We start from the raw sequence: 18,658 nt of genomic DNA, 5'->3' as shown, positions 1-18,658 counted from the left end.
GAGAAAAAATTTTCCTTGTCTTTCATTTTACTTATATTTCGCTTTTAAAGTTCTATAATTCATGAGCATCAAAAAATAGCAGAGGATGTTTTCAATATCAATGTTTGCTATCGAGTACCACAATTCTCTTGCTGATGAGAGCAGGAAGCTTTATACATAGGAAGAAAATACATGTTACTTGATTTTTTTTTATGTCTTATATAGTGTGTAAAATCCATGTAAGTCACATATTTCTCTTTAATGGCTTGTTCACCTTTGCGCTCTTTCGCCGTCTCTGCTAAACCATTGTCAGAACAATGACTTTTCTTACAGCGGTTGTTCTAATTTCCAAACCGTCCATAAGAAATCCACTGTTTACTTCGTACTGCGCAGAATGGTCTTGATGGCTTGCTTTTTGCTTGATGAATAGATGTTAAAGCATTTCTTGCAAACGATTATATTTGTTACTTACGTAAAAGAGCATTTGTAAAAGCTTTCGACAAGTGAGAGGAAGAGGGATGGTGCATGATGAGAAATGACAAAAGAATATATCAAAATAGATCAATTTACTACAAAATAGATCAAAATTCTTGTACAGCAAACTTATAAAGTTCATAATGAAAAATCTTGAACAATTAAATGCAACAGAATTTTGGCAATATTGGTTTTAAAACAACCATAAATGTTAAAGCCATTATTGAAAAGCTTATATTTTCGTTTTCGCACGTTTCATTATTTTTATGACGTATGCGCGAGAAACCATCGCAGCAAGCATTTCATTGGTTCATGGACTTGGCGTTACCATAACACGTGATCTCTGCTAAGCAAAAAAGCAAGGGCGAACCTGTTTATTCACTTTTAATCCTATTAGTTGATAAGTGAGGACTTTTCGAAGCTTTTGTTTTGCGAAGAATTGTAAGCCCTAGCAAGTTTTAAATAAAAACTATAACATATCCAGTCAAAGGTTGGTAAAAATGTTTTTTTGTTCTTTACATAATGGGTGTGCGTCGTAATAAACAATGAACTGATGAAATGATGTAGCATTTATGTAATGTTTTGTTGTCATACTCAATATTTCAAAGAAGTAGCTAAAACAAGCATAGGGAAAAAAACTAGAAAATGTAAGTTTTAAGCCATATAATTGTGACAAGAAGTTGTGGTTGATTGACAAAACCTAAATAATTTCAGTGCTTTTGTCAGTGCAATTTCTCGTTTCTTACCCTAACACGATCTTGACGAGATTATTTTACCATGGTTTATTTTACTCGCAAATTTTACATTTAGACATAACGTAGTAATTATAGTTAAAACTTGTTCTTCTGAATACATAAACTTAGTTTTATAAAATTAATGCCAACATAAAGTTCTGATTAGAGCCATAGAAATAGACCAAAAAACAAATTGTAAAATTTATTTATTTGACGTTTCGTCTTTACTCAAGACATCTTCAGACAAATAATAAATAGGACGTTAAGACAAGATATTATATTTACAAAACCAACTTAGACGACTTTAAAATAATCTCCTCTTCCAACGATACTTATGAACTCTCCATCCATGAAAGCCTTCTAATCAATAAACACAAGCCTTCACTTAATGTGCAAGGAAACTCCATTCCACTTAATTTCTCTTCATTTCACTTCCAAACTTCCTTATCATGTATCCATTCGACACCGCTTCCTTTAGTAGTAATTTAACACCTTTTTGTAAATATAATATCTTGTCTTAACGTCCTATTTATTATTTGTCTGAAGATGTCTTGAGTAAAGACGAAACGTCACAATAAATTTAAATTTTACAATTTGTTTTTTTTTTGGTCTATTTCTATGGCTCTAATCAGAACTTTATGTTGGGCATTAATTTTTATCACACGTATTCGATTTCCGCTCGGCAAGTCTCTCGCTACAACTTAGTTTTATGTCTATTGCAAACACCATATCCCTTTCAAAGTCATTTGTGCAAAATAATGTGTACATTAAATGATCTACAGTAAAAACCTTTTAATTATAGTGTATTAATTCTGTTCTTTTATGATCACAAATACTAGTGACTTACGTAAAAATTCGATTGTAATAATTTCAAGGACTAAAATTCCCAGAAGAGAATAATTTGTTTTAATTTCTGAGGAACTCATAAACTCCATATTTTACTTATGTTGTCATGACAACAAGCAACGTCAGTTAAGTGCGAGACGTCCACCAGTTGGAAGATATGAATTTTAAATAAGACAACTTGTGTCGTAAATTGATTTTCTCAGCGTGATAAGCGTTCTACAGAAATATTATAAAATTATTGCTATATTGGCTTTGAAATAATCATAAATGTTAATGTGATTGTCGTAAAGCTTAGTTTCATTTTCACTCTTCATTGCTTTTATGATGCATACGTGAGAAGCTATCCTATCGGTTTACAGACTTGGCGTTTTTTATGAACGAGCTTCAAAACAGTTACATACAGAATAAAGAATTAAAATCAACAAAGATCAAAGTTTTAGTTTTAGAAGTGTTCATGTGTTATTTTTTGAGTATGAACAGTTTCGTGATAGCCTTATTTTTTGAGGTTTGGGATTGTTTTAAAAAAAGGAAGTTTTTACATCAATTAATGCGTACATATTCAAGATTTTACAAAAGAAGCACAATCTGCGTATTATGTATGTCACGAAGTATTGGAAAAATTTGCCTCTATTCTCTAAAACATCTTGAGCATGATAAAATTTCAAATTCATGACAGTGAATGCTACAGCAGATTAAGAAAATTTCAGTTGATTTCTTTTACTTTATGGCAAGCGTCAATTCCGCGAAAATAGCGCGCTTTGATTGGTTCAGAAGCATTTTTGCCGCTCCATTGTTTTCTGTAATGGACCACGGTGCAAAAACAGTCAAATGTACACAAACTTCGTAAAGCAAACAGCAAAACGAAAAAAAAACGGAAAGAAAACATTTACGAATGATTGTCGAAGAAAAAACACTCGGAAAACAGTTTAAATTTCCCGACATTACAATTTAAAGCGATTCATTTTTTACCGACGAAAACTAGATAAGTGAAAGTCAACCCGTACAAAACAGCAAAGACAAGAAAGAAAGCAAGCTTCATTTCAAGTCAAATAATGCCATATAATAGACCTTTTATTAACTTCGCTTCCTCGGTCGTTACTGAGAAATAATGGACCTCTTTTTTTGTACAAACCTCGCCCTGCGAGCTCAGTCTGTACGAAAAAAAAATTCGATTCGGTTCATTATCTATCCGTAAAGAGCTCGACCACGGTTAGTGAGGGTTTGGAATTATTCAGTAAATAATTTAATGTCTTGAATGAGTGGCTTCTTCAAGGAGAAAACTGGGAAGCAAACATTACAGCGGATATACGTCAATTGGCCTCCATTTTTTAGGGCATCAATTACCAGTCCACTCAACTGCTCTAGTTATTATAGAACTCAATGATTTGTATGCTGGCGTATGATGACGATAATAACTCCGATTGCATCAGTCCTCATTATTTGATGATTTGCATTTATTTGTATTGGCAACATAACAAATCTCTTCTCAAATCCTAAGATTTAAAATAGTCAGAGAAAGCGTAGATGATGGACTCCGACTATTCAAGGACCAGTTTTTTATCATCCACTCAAATTTGTCTTCCCTTTTGTGCTTCAAACCAGTCTTCATTGAAAACAGAATCGCATAAAGACTTACACCATCTTTGAGTGTGGTTCTCGTTAGTACAATTAGCTGCAACAAAACTATAACCCTCTTTTTTAACAAAATATTTCAAAGACATTTGTCTATAGATGCTATATGATTTGTAGTGTACAACTGCACAAATACCGTTTGTGACGTCACAAAAAATGCTGATCCCGCTAAAATGCCAAATTAGCTATTTTTAAACTGCCATAAAAAATTGAAGTGTTGCGTAAAATTAAAAAATGTTTTCGCAAGTGCTTTAGAAACTGAGCAAAGATTTGATATTGCTAAAAAACAAAATTTTGTTAGAGTCATTTTGATCACTCGCGTTTAATCAAATAATAGGAAAAATTAGTTTTCTAAAGAAACGAATCATAATTTAGCTAAGAGATTTAAAATGCAAAAGTAAAAGATCGGCCACTTGATAAAACATATGAATCTGAGAGATAATTTCAAATTCATGACAGTAATGCAACGGATAGGTATAGATAAACTTTTTTATCGTTAAATATACGATCAATTGAATTATTCAATTATTCGTAAACAAAGCTGAAAACAGAAAAATAAATCTAATTAAAATGCAGTGTCTGTAAGTCTTCTCTATTATAGTGACAGTTACTTGGAACTTTTCATTTGAAGGAATAATCAAACCTTAATTTTAAACATGAAATGTAAACCTTTCATCAATTTCTAGATGCAACTGAATAACAATTCTTTCCTGATCACTAGCAAGATGTTTAAAAATGAAAATTTGGTCATGTGGGGAACTGGGTGCAAACAAATAGGCACTAACGTAGAAATTCAGTTTTGGCAACTGAAAGAAGAGCCAAAATATCCTGGATATTTCTACATCTGTAACACAAAATATGATGGATATAGAATTGCCAATTTGGGACCTAGAATTAGTTGTGAAAGTGAACCAGATAATGAAAATCAGATGTTCAAATTTGAAGAAGTTGGTGGTAAGTATGCAAAGCAAATCAAAATATATGAGGAAAACATTACAAAATGTTAAAAATGAAAGTCATAAGTAAGTTCAGTTCAGACATATTTTTCTTTTTATTATTTTCATGTTTCATGCTTGAAGTTCATTATATACCAACATAATAAAAAGGCAACGTATTCTTTTTAGATAGTTTCTACCGAATATGCAATTATAAAAAACAAGAAGCAAAACTAACAAAATGGGGAAAAGAAAATGATGAATTGGGTTTCTCTGATGGAACTGGTGATGACAACCAATCATGGAAACTGGTACCAAGGTTCGAAGCATATGTTACAACTGTGACGATATGGAGCTACGACAACAGACATATATCAGAATCTTTGTCAGAAGAAATATCTGTAACAACTGGCCTCAAGTTTACATCTTCCTCGACTACTCCAATCACTATTGGTTTGGAGCAATCGTTAATGGCCTCCGTTTGTTCAGCTGCAGTAGATGAAGAATCTAAGGTTGAGATAAATGATGAGATTCAATATTCATTGTCGCAAAGCACAGAAGAAGATTGGAGTCGTACTTCTGCAATAGAATATACAGTACCAGCAGGAAAGAATTTTCGCGTAAAACAGCTGACGTGTGAGTTTTATAGCCTTCTTAGGTCCGATACTTGTGTTTTGACATGCAAATCCATCATCGAAGAAACCAAGGGTACATTTTTATGAAAACGGGACCCTGTTATAATATCAGTGCTATTCTTCTTAAGACAAATAATTATTTTGCCTGTTATATCGTTATTATGATTGCTGCTATAAAAGTTTTGATGTAAAGATAAACGTACACCAATGGTGAATTAAATCAAGCCTTGCACTGATCAGCTCTAGTATTCTCCCAAACGTTTCTTTGGTTTGCATACGCCTGTACAAACAGATTAAACTGTAAACATCTATTATCTTTTTAATTAATTGAATCGAGTATTTTTAAGCATTTTTAGCAAAAATTAATAACCCATTTTAAAATTTGAGGTTCGTGTCATTGTATGAATACTTGTAATCATAAACTATCAAAAACACTGTCAAAATTTACATGGTTCTCGTTTTCGCTCAGTTTTAATTTTGCGCATTTATCCACGTTACAGCACTCGAAATCTTAATAACTGTAACGTAGAAAATTCTATGAGAGGCAAACTGGGAAATTGACACTATGTTTATAAATAATGTCATTATTCTTTCACGGCAATTGATATTTATTTATAACAATCAACGTGTGAAGTTGATTATTTTATGGCAAATCACATTTAGGAGCGATATAATGAAGACCACTTGCATGTTGTAAAAATTGTGATAGCTTCATCTATGATAGGAGAAGTAAGTCATTCGAACGTTGTTAAATTGTAAAGAAACACGGCAATGCCTGAAATTGTGCATACTTTATTCGTCTACTCCTTTTTCTTCTTCTTCTTCTTCTTATTATTATTATTATTATTATTATTATTATTATTATTATTATTATTTTATTATTATTATTAGGAGACCAAAACATTTACAATGGTGTTAGAACTCGCATTCTTTAAGCTTCAGGGAGGTGAGACCTCCTCTCCAACCAAAAGTCGATGAATTGTTAACTGTATAGTTTTTAGATTTTTTAACTGCCAAGCCTTTTCAAGTATAAGTGCAGTTTGACTAAGAATTTAGCTCTATTCAAAACCAAAAGATCATTTTCATATGGTTTCCCAAGGTCTTGGTTATGACATGACTTTAGATATCTGGACAACTATGGTTTTCCAAGGTCTTGGTTATGACATGATTTTGGACACCTGGACAACTATGGTTTCCCAAGGTTTTTCATCTTTCACTTTGACAATAACGTTTACAGCACCAGCTATATTCTTCTGTGGAGTGAAGTACTTTCGTAACGCTTTCTCCGCTTTTCTAAATACATCTTCTTCTCCATCTGGCTCGTCAATTTTTAAAGTTTTGAATATCTCATTAACTTGATATTCAAAATAAGTCGTTGATGAAATAAGTCGTGAAATACTTACGAGATTCCTAAAGAATACTTCGCCAAATCTTCTCGATAGAAAATGCATTTCCTATTATACGAACGCCCACAAGTTCTTTGTGGATCGTTCTTTAATCCTTTCAAAACGTTCTCACTGGTTAAAATCCTGATCCGTCAGCGTCAAGTCAGAAATTGGTCAACCTCGTTAGCTCATCTATAATCATAGTTCCTGACCTTTAATGGTTATTTTTTTGCATTTGTACGATTTGCGTATGATCGTACATAGTAGGAATGGTACATTAAATTGATTGTCAGTCTCCAGCGAGCTCTCTGGTCTACTACGAGACACAACCTGTCAAGGTTGCAAAGTGGAGGTTCAAAATCTGCCTGGTATAAGATACAGTAAGATCTAGGCTGAGCTAAGAAAAGACGAAATAGTGCTGGTTAACAGTGCAAAAGGGGCATTTCTATTACTGAGTTTTTACAGAATGGAATGCGAGACTTAGTATAAAATCGAAAAACAAACGCTCTCCGATGAGGAGGATGAAGTAGGAAAGAGGAGGAGAGCGAATAAAAAAAACCCAGATAGGTTCACACGCAAAAAAACACTCTTAAAATTTCTTTATGCCTTCCTAGGATCAGGGAGTTATTTTTCTTAAATTTTTAATAGTCAGGAAATTCAAGAGCAAAACGAACGCTCTTATACATTCCCTTCTTACCACCTGGCACTCCATCCCCAGTTCGCTTTTTGCATTCCCACCTGCCACGTACACTTAAGTGTGTTGTCAGAGGGGCGAAAAGAAGAATCAACATAATACAGAACTAAAACAGGAGAAAATTATTTACTCAGAGCTATCATTTGAAATTTATTTGTTTTGTCAGAAATTCCCACAGTATTATCAATACGTCTTTTTTATATCATTGTGTGTTATTTTAATAAAATCTTCAATAGCAAAACACTTCGTGTGACGCCATGTTTTCAATTCCTCGTGTTTCTTTTGTTTTGTGACTCCCGCGCGAGGAAGTATTATAGCGAAGATTTTATTGGTTCATAGACTTGGCATTGTTCACACGCGTGAATTTCGCTTCAAACCGTTGTAATAGTAAATGCTATAAAACGGAACAAGAAAGGGCGAAAGGTTTTGTAATCTTTTTCATCATTTCCATTAAAACGAGAAGATTGTAAAAAGCCATTACTTGGTGAAGGACATCAGGCTCCAGCAATCCATAAATTTAAAGACAAAAAGATCTTAGTGAAACGTGAGTGAAATCGTATATCATTTATTAATTCTTGTAACGTCATATAAACGTTTAATCAATAAAATGATTTGCTATTGTCCATAACGGTTAATAACAAACACTACACAGACAAAATGCAATTTTCCAAGAAAATAACCAAACAAATTTGTGATGGGAACTTGTCTTTAATGAAGCAAATCCTAATTACTTAACGCATTTGGTCAGAACAAACTGTTGTTTCTTTTCCTAGTTTGTCCATCATTATATTAGTTCATCTGAACTTCATCATGGCTTTGTTTTATTAAATATATTTAGTTTAGATCTAGCTAAAGTAAAAAAGGCAGTTCAAAGTTTGTTGTCAAAATTATATAATTATTTATTTTGTATGCAAGTATTGTATGATGCTTTGTCATCAATAAGATTCCTTTCATTAAAATGGAGATATTTTTGGTATGTTCAGTCTTTAAATGAAGATATGATCTTCGCCTTTGCTGGAAAATTTCTTTCATATGTTCAGTCTTTATTACCCAAGCAAACTTTGTGTAATGAATATTTCTGCGTAAATGCTCATGGTAAACTTTCTCATCTGGCTTTCTTAGTCTATAAGATTTTTTGTACGATGTTGATAAAAGTGAATGAAACTTTTATTGTTTCAATACATATCAAGTTATTTTCATAATAGGATAGTTTGTGCTGTGTAAAATGTACCCGATTGTAATTTTCCAAATCAAATTTATCATAAATATTTGTGGTATGTTTTCTCATTATACGTATGATTAAACCTCTCTGTGACATCCCTTTATATGATTCTTTACGCTATTTTCATTGAAAATACGAAGCTCGTTTAGAACTCGACAATCCACGAAAGAAATGCAACAATATATATCAAAAGTGTAATTGTGGCTTATGTTTTTGATTAGAGAGCACGATAGAGTTAGAACACGAAATTATTTACTCCCTGCAGCGGTCGTTTGAATTTGAAATATTTCTTTAGAAATTCACTTCATTATATCAATATGTCGTAATTCAATTCCTATGCCACGTATAGTATTATAAAATATACAAGTAATTGCATCGTTTTATTATTATAGATTTGATGTAAAGTATGATTTAGGAAGGATTTGAAATATGACAAATACTGAGTTTGAACGTTATCGTTTTTAGGAAATTTTCAAGGTTTTGCTAATTTTCATGAATATTTTTTTCACTGTTATCGATAAAACGTAAGCACTAAATATTATTGAATGAATTCTGTTGAAAAGGTTGTAGTGAATGTACTCTTAAAAATCAAAGTACGAAATAAGTACGACTTAAGAGAGTTCAGGTATGAGATGTTTTACAAAGCCTGACATATCACTTGTAACATATTCGTTGTAAACTTCATTAACGCTGTTTTAGTTACTTAGCCATTTTACTGCCCACATAACAATAATTAAAATTATATTTCGTTGTGGGAAACTTTACTTTACCTTAACTGCCTACTTTTTGCCAACGACCACGCACTCACTATCTCCAGACCTTCACTTGTCTTCTAGCGGTCTGTAATCTCATAATGTCGCATTTGCTTGTTAAGATTCTTATTGCCAAATTCACTGAAGTTTAGAATAGATAACATATATTTGTTTCGGTTTGTTACGTTAACATTATATATTTATACGGTTTCATTCATCAACAAGCAAGTAGAATACTACGTTTCGTTTTAAAAACAAAAACAGGGAAACATCAGTCAGATTTTATGCTTTTCAAGTTCAATCGCTTTTCAGTTTTTTGCTGAACAAACAAAACAAAAATCTCACCTGTGAAAGCGACATGTTCCTTTTTGTGCGCACTATGATATCTAAAAATTAAATGATTGAAGTGTTGAAATACGATGAAGAGAAATGCCAAAAAAAGATATTGTGTTTGTTTTTGAAAATTACCATATGATTAACTATAAACATCAAGGGGAGGTGGAGAATGTTATTTTTCTGCATAGCGAACATTACAGCGGAAATACGTCAATTGGCCTCCAATATTTGTCGTCAGACAGGCCTCCATTAATTAAGCAAAGATTTGATATTGCTAAAAAACAAAATTTTGTTTGAGACACTTTGATCACTCGCATTTAATGAAATAATAGGAAAAATTAGTTTTCTAAAGAAACGAATCATAATTTTACTAAGAGCTTTAAATTGCAAAAGTATAAGAACGAACAAGCCTCGCCACTTGATAAAACATATGAATCTGAGAGATAATTTCAAATTCATGACTGTAATGCAACGGATAGCTATAGTTAAAAAATTTTATCGTTAAATAAATGATCAATTTAATTATTCAATTATTCGTAAACAAAGCTGAAAACAGAAAAATAAATCTAATTAAAATGCAGTGTCTGTAAGTCTTCTCTATCATAGTGACAGTTACTTGCAACTTTTCATTTGAAGGAATAATCAAACATTAATTTTAAACATGAAATGCAAACCTTTTATCAATTTCTAGATGCAACTGAATAACAATTCTTTCCTGATCACTAGCAAGATGTTTGAAAATGAAAATTTGGCCATGTGGGGAACTGGCTGCAAACAAATAGGCACTAACATAGAAATTCAGTTTTGGCAGCTGAAAGAAGAGCCAAACTATCCTGGATATTTCTACATCTGTAACACAAAATATGATGGATATCGAATCGCCAATTTGGAAAAAGGAATTATATGTGAAAATATACCAGATAATGAAAGTCAGTTGTTCAAATTTGAAGAAGTTGGTGGTAAGTATGCAAGGCAAATCAAAATATATGAGGAAAACATTACAAAATGTTAAAAATGAAAGTCATAAGTAAGTTCAGATCAGACATATTTATCTTTTTAATATTTTCATGTTTCATGCTTGAAGTTTATATAATACCAACATAATAAAAGGACAACGTATTCTTTTTAGATAGTTATTACCAAATATGCAATTATAAAAAACAGGAAGCCAAACTAACAAAATTGGGAAAAGAAAATGATGAATTGGGTTTCTCTGATGGAACTAGTGATGACAATCAATCATGGAAACTGGTACCAAGGTTCAAAGCTTATGTTACAACTGTGACGATATGCAGCTACGACAACAGAAAAGGATCAGAATCTTTCTCAACAGAAATATCTGTAACAACTGGCCTCAAGTTTGAACCGTCCTCCTCTTTTTTAACTACTGTTGGTTTGAAAGAGTCGTTAATGGCATCCGTTTCGAGTGCTGAAGCAGATGAGACCTCCAAGTTGAAGATAAAGGCGGACATTCAAAGATTATTGTCGAACGGTCAGGAAGAAAATTGGTTTCATGAATCTCCGACTCGATTTAATATACCAGTAGGAATGAATTATCGTGTGAAACAGCTGACGTGTTATTTCTCAAGTCCTCTTAAATCTGATTATTGTAATTTGAGATGCGATTACATAATCGATGAAACTCCTGGAGAATTTCACTAAAAACGTAGTTTTGCTATAAAATTACTGCACTATTCATAAATTTGCTAATTTGTAAAATAATTAAAATAATAAATTGTGCACTAAACACTTTTCTCACTATAAAAATACTTAATATAGCTACAACTTGTCTTTGTATACTCATGCAAAAATATACACACAACATAAAAAAATGTATTTGTCGTAACTGTAAGAAAAACTAGTTGAAAATTGGATTTGGAAGAAACGTGTTGAAAAAACAGATTTGTTTCATAATCATGGCCAAGTAAAGGATAGATATTTCTATATGATTTTTTCATAATCTTTTTATATAATAAAGGAGGTTCTTCTAAAAGAATAATTGAACTATATTTTATGCAAAGGTTTTAGTGCATCAATTCTAACTATAATATGAAGCATACTCCGAAAGAAGACTCGTATTTAACTCTTTATTTGGGAAAGAAACAAGAAAATTTTTATTTGAAAAGTAATATTTCGAGTTTAAATTTTTACTTTTCAAATAAAGAATTTCTTGTTTTTTTTTTCTCAAATATTGAGTTAAAACATGTGTCTTCTGTTCAGAGTATTCTTCATATCATATTACTTAAAATTTTCGGCTGGTAATCGATTTTTGGCTAAATCTCACTGAAATATCCATAAACACAAAATGAGCTTTGATAAACAATGAAGAATTGTTATTAGTGTATGCGAAAAAACGATCGTTCTGCTTTTACGGTTCCGTATGTAGATATAAAACCCGAGAAAACTGGTGTCGCTACAGAAAGTAGCTAGCTCTCCCCAATAAAGTTGTTTGTCCGAGCCAAATTTCAAAGGAATTTGTTCCTAAGAAACATGTCCCCCATGCGCATAAATATGTCCCACCTCATTTGAAAGAAGTAATGAAAAACTTTTAACGTAAAAATCACGTGTTTCTTATTCTAAATAACAAATTCAATACTTGCTAAGCTCCTTTTATTGCGTTTTGCCGTTGAGGCGGAACACATTTGTCATATCGTATACTGAAGCAGTTTTTGAAATACGAGAAAACGCCGCGATATTTTGCTAAATGTTCTGCAAGGAAATGCTTTGATGAAATGTTTGAGATATTAATTCCTTTTTGTTTTTAAGTTTTCGGTTTGTTTTTCTGAGTCATTAGTTTCACCTGTTCTTTATTAAATGCGTGAATATTTAGATGTTCGGCAACGCATTATTTGATTAAATTTTTAGATCTAAATGAATTGTATCTTAGACCAACTGGGGCCTTGGTTTCGAAAAAAATTTCAATAATTTTTCTGAGATACAAGTAGCTAACAAATTTAGTGAGGCTTGAAATAATTTCAAGGATTGAAAGGGGCCAAAACTTCAAGGTTAAAAGTTACAACTGTTTTTCAAGCGCCGCTAGTCATTGCTGTTGTAATTTTCAAATTAGGCTAAATTAATAATTATTAGTTGTTTTAATGTTAAATGTTTTGCGTAGTTATTAAAACAGAATATTGTAAAATTGCTCTAGAAGATCTATCTGATGATAAGTATTGAATCGTGTCCATTCGCCAAAATATTTAACGCTTGACTGAATCTCGGCTACCCGGGCTTATGTAATCAGCATCTTAAAGGGGACAAATTCGATCCTCAAAAGGCCACATTTTCCTTTGGGAGTATGACTCTCAGGAGTTAGAGACTTTATATAAAATATTGCCAGGCTGAGAAAAATTTTCTGGACAGCAAGCTGGGGTGTATTCAGATACAGCTCGAAAAAAACAGCCGTAAATTCAAGTAATTGTGCTAAATACATCCCACGGAAAGACAAAGAAAACTGAGCCATTATATAATAAGAGGGATAACGCTGTTGTTGACGGCTTCTTCAAACATTTTTTGTCATCATAATGCATTTTTAAAATTGAGTTCTTTAACATTCGTTGCAATTGTGAAAAATATTTGGTTTCCGTGCTTGGCATTTAACACCTCTTGTAAAAATCTTTTTTCTGTTTCTTATGAATTCTTAGTCGGTACTCTACCTACTACTCTATACTGAAATAGAGAAAATTCCTTCCTCGTCTTTCATTTTACTTATATTTCACTTTTAAAGTTCTATAATTCATGAGCATCAAAAAATGGCAGAGGATGTTTTCAATATCAATATTTGCTATCGAGTACCAGAATTCTCCGGTCCTGCGTCCGATGAGAGCAGCAAGCTTTATACATAATAAGAATATAAATGATACTTGATGTTTTTATTATCTTATATAGTGTCCAAAATCCATGCAAGTCACATATTTCTCTTTAATGGCTTGTTCACCTATGCGCCCTTCCGCCGTCTCTGCTAAACCGTTATCAGAACAAGAACTTTCTCATAGCGGTTGTTCTAATTTCCAAACGGTCTATAAGAAATCCCCTGTTTACTTTGCCCGGCGCAAAATGGTCTTGATGGCTTGCTTTTTGCTTGATGAATGGATGTTAAAGCATTTCTTGCAAACGATTATATTTTTTACTTACGTAAGAGAGTATTTGTAAAAGCTTTCGACGAGTGAGAGGGAAGAGGAATAGTGAATGATGAGGAATGACAAAAGAAATATATCAAAATAGATCAATTTACAATGCTTGTAGAGCAACCTTATAAAGTTCATAATGAAAAATCTTGAACAATTAAATGCAACAGAATTTTCGCAATATTGGTTTTAAAACAATCATAAATGTTAAAGCCATTATTGAAAAGCTTATATTTTCGTTTTCGCACGTTTCATTAATTTTATGACGTATGGGCGAGAAACCATCGCAGCAAGTATTTCATTGGTTCATGCACTTGACGTTACCATAACACGTGATCTCTGCTAAGCAAAAAAGCAAGGGCGAACCTGTTTATTCACTTTTATTCCTATTGGTTGCAGAGTGAGGGCTTTTCAAAGGTTTTGTTTTGCGAAGAATTTTAAGCCCTAGCAATTTTTAAATAAAAACGATAACATGTCCAGACAAGGTTGGTAAAAATGTTTTTTTGTTCTTTACATAATGGGTGTGCGTCGTAATAAACAATGAACTGATGAAATGATTCAGCATTTATGTAATGTTTTGTAGTCATACTCAATATTTCAAGGAAGTAGCTAAAACAAACACAGGGAAAAAAACTAGAAAATGTAAGTTTTAAGCCATATAATTGTGACAAGAAGTTGTGTTTGATTGAACAAAATCTAAATAATTTCACTGCTTTTGTCAGTGCAATTTCTCGTTTCTTACCCTAACACGATCTTGACGAGATTATTTTACGATGGTTTATTTTACTCGCAAATTTTACATTTAGACATAACGTAGTAATGATAGTTAAAACTTGATCTTCTGAATACATAAACTTAGTTTTATGTCTATTGCAAACACCATATCCCTTTAAAAGTCATTTGTGCAAAATAAAGTGTACATTAAATGATCTACAGTAAAAACTTTTTAAGTATAGTGTATTAATTCTGTTCTTTTATAATCACAAATACTAGTGATTTACGTAAAAATTGCAGCAAACAGCAGTTGAAATGAAAGTAAATCGATTGTAATAATTTCAAGGACTAAAATTCCCAGAAGAGAATAATTTGTTTTAATTTCTGAGGAACTCATAAACTCCATATTTTACTTATGTTGTCATGACAACAAGCAACGTCAGTTAAGTGCGAGACGTCCACCAGTTGGAAGTTATGAATTTTAAACAAGACAACTTGTGCCGTAAATTGGTTTTCTCAGCGTGATAAGCGTTCTACAGAAATCTTATAAAATTATTGTATTATTGGCTTTGAAATAATCATAAATGTTAATGTGATTGTCGTAAAGCTTAGTTTCATTTTCACTCTTCATTGTTTTTATGACGCATCTGTGAGAACTATCCTATCGGTTTACAGACTTGTCGTTGTTTTTATGCACGAGCTTCAATACAGTTACATACAGAATAAAGAGTTAAAATTAGCAAAGATCAAAGTTTTAGTTTTAAAAGTGTTCATGTCTTATTTTTGGAGTATGAACAGTTTCGTGATAGCCTTATTTTTTGAGGTTTGGAATTGTTTTAGAAAAAGGAACTTTTTAGCTACATCAGTTAATGCGTACGTCTTAAAGATTTCACAAAAGAAGCACAATCTGCGTATTATGTATGTCACGAACTATTGGAAAATTTTGCCTCTATTCTCTAAAACATCTTGAGCATGATAAAATTTCAAATTTATGACAGTGAATGCTACAGCAGATTAAGAAAATTTCGGTTGATTTCTTTTACTTTATAGCAAGCGTCAATTCCGCGAAAATAGCGCGCTTTGATTGGTTCAGAAACATTTTTGCCTCTCCATTGTTTTCCGTAATGGACCACGGTGCAAAACGTGTAATTTTACAGTCAATTTTACACAAACTTCGTAATGCAAACAGCAAAACGCAAAAAAAAGTAGAAAGAAAACATTTACGAATGTTTGTCAAAGAAAAAAGACTCGGAAAACAGTTTAACTTTCCCGACATTACAATTTAAAGCGATTTATTTTTTACCGACGAAAACTAGATAAGTGAAAGACAACCCGTAAAAAACAGCAAAGACAAGAAAGAAAGCAAGCTTCATTTCAAGTCAAATAATGACATATAATAGACCTTTTATTGACTTCGCTTCCTTTGTCTTTACTGAGAAATATTGGACCTCTTTTTTTTGTACAAACCTCGCCCTACGAGCTCAGTCTGTACGAAAAAAAAATTTGACTCGTTATCTTTCCGTAAAGAGCTCGACCTCGGTTATTGAGGGTTTGGAATTATTCAGTAAATAATTTAATGTCTTGAATGAGTGGCGTCTTCAAGGAGAAAACTGGGAAGCGAATATTACAGCGGAAATACGTCAATTGGCCTCCATTTTTTAGGCATCAATTCCCAGTCCACTTAACTGTTCTAGTTATTATATAACTCAATGATTTGTATGCTGGCGTATGATGACGATAATAACTCCGATTGCATCAGTCCTCATTATTTGATGATTTGCATTTATTTGTATTGGCAACATAACAAATCTCTTCTCAAATCCTAAGATTTCTAATAGTCAGAGAAAGCGTAGATGATGGGCTCTGACAATTCAAAGACCAGTTTTTATCATCCACTCAAATTTGTCTTCGCTTTTGTGCTTCAGACCAGTCATCATTGAAAACGGAATCGAATAAAGACTTAAACCATCTTTGAGTGTGGTTCTCGTTAGTACAATTAGCTGCAACAAAACTATAACCATCTTTTTTAACAAAATATTTCACAGACATTTGTATATAGATGCTAAATGATTTGCAGTGTGCAACTGCACAAATACCGTGCGTGACGTCACAAAACAATGCAGATCCCGCTAAAATGCCAAATTAGCCATTTTTAAGCTGCCATAAAAAATTGAAGTGTTGCGTAAAATTAAAAATTGTAACGTTTGAGTCACTTTGATCACTCGCGTTTAATCAAATAATAGGAAGAATTAGTTTTCTAAAGAAACGAATCATAATTTAGCTAAGAGCTTTAAATTACAGAAGTAAAAGATCGGGCAAGCCTCGCCACTTGATAAAACATATGAAACTGAGAGATAATTTCAAATTCATGACAGCAATGCAACGGATAGGTATAGTTAAAATTTTTTATCGTTAAATATATGATCAATTGAATTATTCAATTATTCGTAAACAAAGCTGAAAAGAGAAAAATAAATCTAATTATAAGGCAGTGTCTGTAAGTCTTCTCTATCATAGTGACAGTTACTTGTAACTTTTCATTTGAAGGAATAATCAAACATTAACTTTAAACATGAAATGCAAACCTTTTATCAATTTCTAGATGCAACTGAATAACAATTCTTTCCTGATCACTAGCAAGATGTTTGAAAATGAAAATTTGGTCATGTGGGGAACTGGGTGCAAACAAATAGGCACTAACGTAGAAATTCAGTTTTGGCAACTGAAAGAAGAGCCAAAATATCCTGGATATTTCTACATCTGTAACACAAAATATGATGGATATCGAATCGCCAATTTGGAACAAGGAATTCGTTGTGAAAATAAACCAGATAATGAAAGTCAGATGTTTAAATTTGAAGAAGTTGGTGGTAAGTATGAAAAGCAAATCAAAATATATGAGGAAAACATTACAAAATGTTAAAAATGAAAGTCATAAGTAAGTTCAGATCAGACATATTTATCTTTTTATTATTTTCATGTTTCATGCTTGAAGTTTATATTATACCAACATAATAAAAAGGCAACGTATTCTTTTTAGATAGTTTGTACCGAATATGCAATTATAAAAAACAGGAAGCCAAACTAACAAAATGGGGAAAAGAAAATGATGAATTGGGTTTCTCTGATGGAACTGGTGATGACAACCAATCATGGAAACTGGTACCAAGGTTCAAAGCATATGTTACAACTGTGATGATATGGAGCTACGACAACAGACAAGGATCAGAATCTTTCTCAACAGAAATATCTGTAACAACTGGCCTCAAGTTTACATCTTCCTCGACTACTCCAATCACTATTGGTTTGCAGCAGTCGTTAATGGCCTCCGTTTGTTCAGCTGCAGTAGATGAAGAATCTAAGGTTGAGATAAATGATGAGATTCAATATTCATTGTCGCAAAGCACAGAAGAAGATTGGAGTCGTACTTCTGCAATAGAATATACAGTACCGGCAGGAAAGAATTTTTGTGTAAAACAGCTGACGTGTAACTTTAATAGCGTTCTTAGGTCCGATACTTGTGTTTTGAAATGCAAATCCATCATCAAAGAAACCAAGGGTACAATGAAGACCACTTGCAAGTTGTAAAAATTGTGAAAGCTTCATCTATGATAGGAGAAGAAAATCTTTCGAACGTTGTTAAATTGTAAAAAACACGAGCTTTCTTATCTTCATTCACAAAACGGCAATGCCTGAAATTGTGCATACTTTATTCGTCTACTCCTTTTTCTTCTTATTATTATTACTATTATTATTATTGTTATTATTATTATTATTATTATTATTATTAATATTATTATTATTATTATTATTATTATTAGGAGATCAAAACATTTACAATGGTGTTAGAACTCACATTCTTTAAGCTTCAGGGAGGTGAGACCTCCTCTCCAACAAAAGTCGATGAATTGTTAACTGCCAAGCCTTTTCAAGTATAAGTGCAGTTTGACTAAGAATTAAGCTCTATTCAAAACCAAAAGATCATTTTCGTATGGTTTCCCAAGGTCTTGGTTAGGACATGACTTTGGACATCTGGACAACTATAATTTTCCAAGGTCTTGGTTATGACATAACTTTGGACACTTGGACAACTATGGTTTCCCAAGGTTTTTCATCTATCACTTTGAAAATAACGCTTACAGCACCAGCTCCATTCTTCTGTGGAGTAAAGTAATTTCGTAACGCTTTCTCCGCTT

General features: G+C 32.4%; 3 protein-coding genes and 1 long non-coding RNA gene across 4 annotated transcripts; 3 read left to right on the top strand and 1 right to left on the bottom strand.

The window, feature by feature from the left end:
* Positions 1-854: 854 nt before the first annotated feature.
* LOC124436427 lies at positions 855-5,682 on the top strand. Its single transcript, XM_046986355.1, has 3 exons — positions 855-943; positions 4,352-4,619; positions 4,790-5,682. Exons 2-3 carry the CDS (start codon positions 4,352-4,354, stop codon positions 5,320-5,322), a joined length of 801 nt encoding a protein of 266 aa, XP_046842311.1. The 5' UTR covers positions 855-943; the 3' UTR covers positions 5,323-5,682.
* A 935-nt stretch (positions 5,683-6,617) lies between these two features.
* On the bottom strand, positions 6,618-9,738 carry LOC124436430. Its single transcript, XR_006945350.1, has 3 exons — positions 9,634-9,738; positions 9,307-9,429; positions 6,618-6,812 (listed from the first exon to the last, which is right to left on the bottom strand). It is a non-coding gene; the product is annotated as an uncharacterized LOC124436430 (long non-coding RNA).
* On the top strand, positions 7,669-11,620 carry LOC124436426. Its single transcript, XM_046986354.1, has 3 exons — positions 7,669-7,858; positions 10,316-10,583; positions 10,754-11,620. Exons 2-3 carry the CDS (start codon positions 10,316-10,318, stop codon positions 11,284-11,286), a joined length of 801 nt encoding a protein of 266 aa, XP_046842310.1. The 5' UTR covers positions 7,669-7,858; the 3' UTR covers positions 11,287-11,620.
* A 2,519-nt stretch (positions 11,621-14,139) lies between these two features.
* LOC124436425 lies at positions 14,140-18,160 on the top strand. Its single transcript, XM_046986353.1, has 3 exons — positions 14,140-14,233; positions 17,065-17,332; positions 17,503-18,160. Exons 2-3 carry the CDS (start codon positions 17,065-17,067, stop codon positions 18,048-18,050), a joined length of 816 nt encoding a protein of 271 aa, XP_046842309.1. The 5' UTR covers positions 14,140-14,233; the 3' UTR covers positions 18,051-18,160.
* The last annotated feature ends 498 nt before the right edge of the window (positions 18,161-18,658 follow it).

Source organism: Xenia sp. Carnegie-2017, unplaced genomic scaffold (assembly GCF_021976095.1).
Source record: "Xenia sp. Carnegie-2017 unplaced genomic scaffold, XeniaSp_v1 HiC_scaffold_16, whole genome shotgun sequence".
In the NCBI taxonomy this organism is placed as follows: domain Eukaryota; kingdom Metazoa; phylum Cnidaria; class Anthozoa; order Malacalcyonacea; family Xeniidae; genus Xenia; species Xenia sp. Carnegie-2017.
This window is presented reverse-complemented; position numbering and strand designations above follow the sequence as displayed.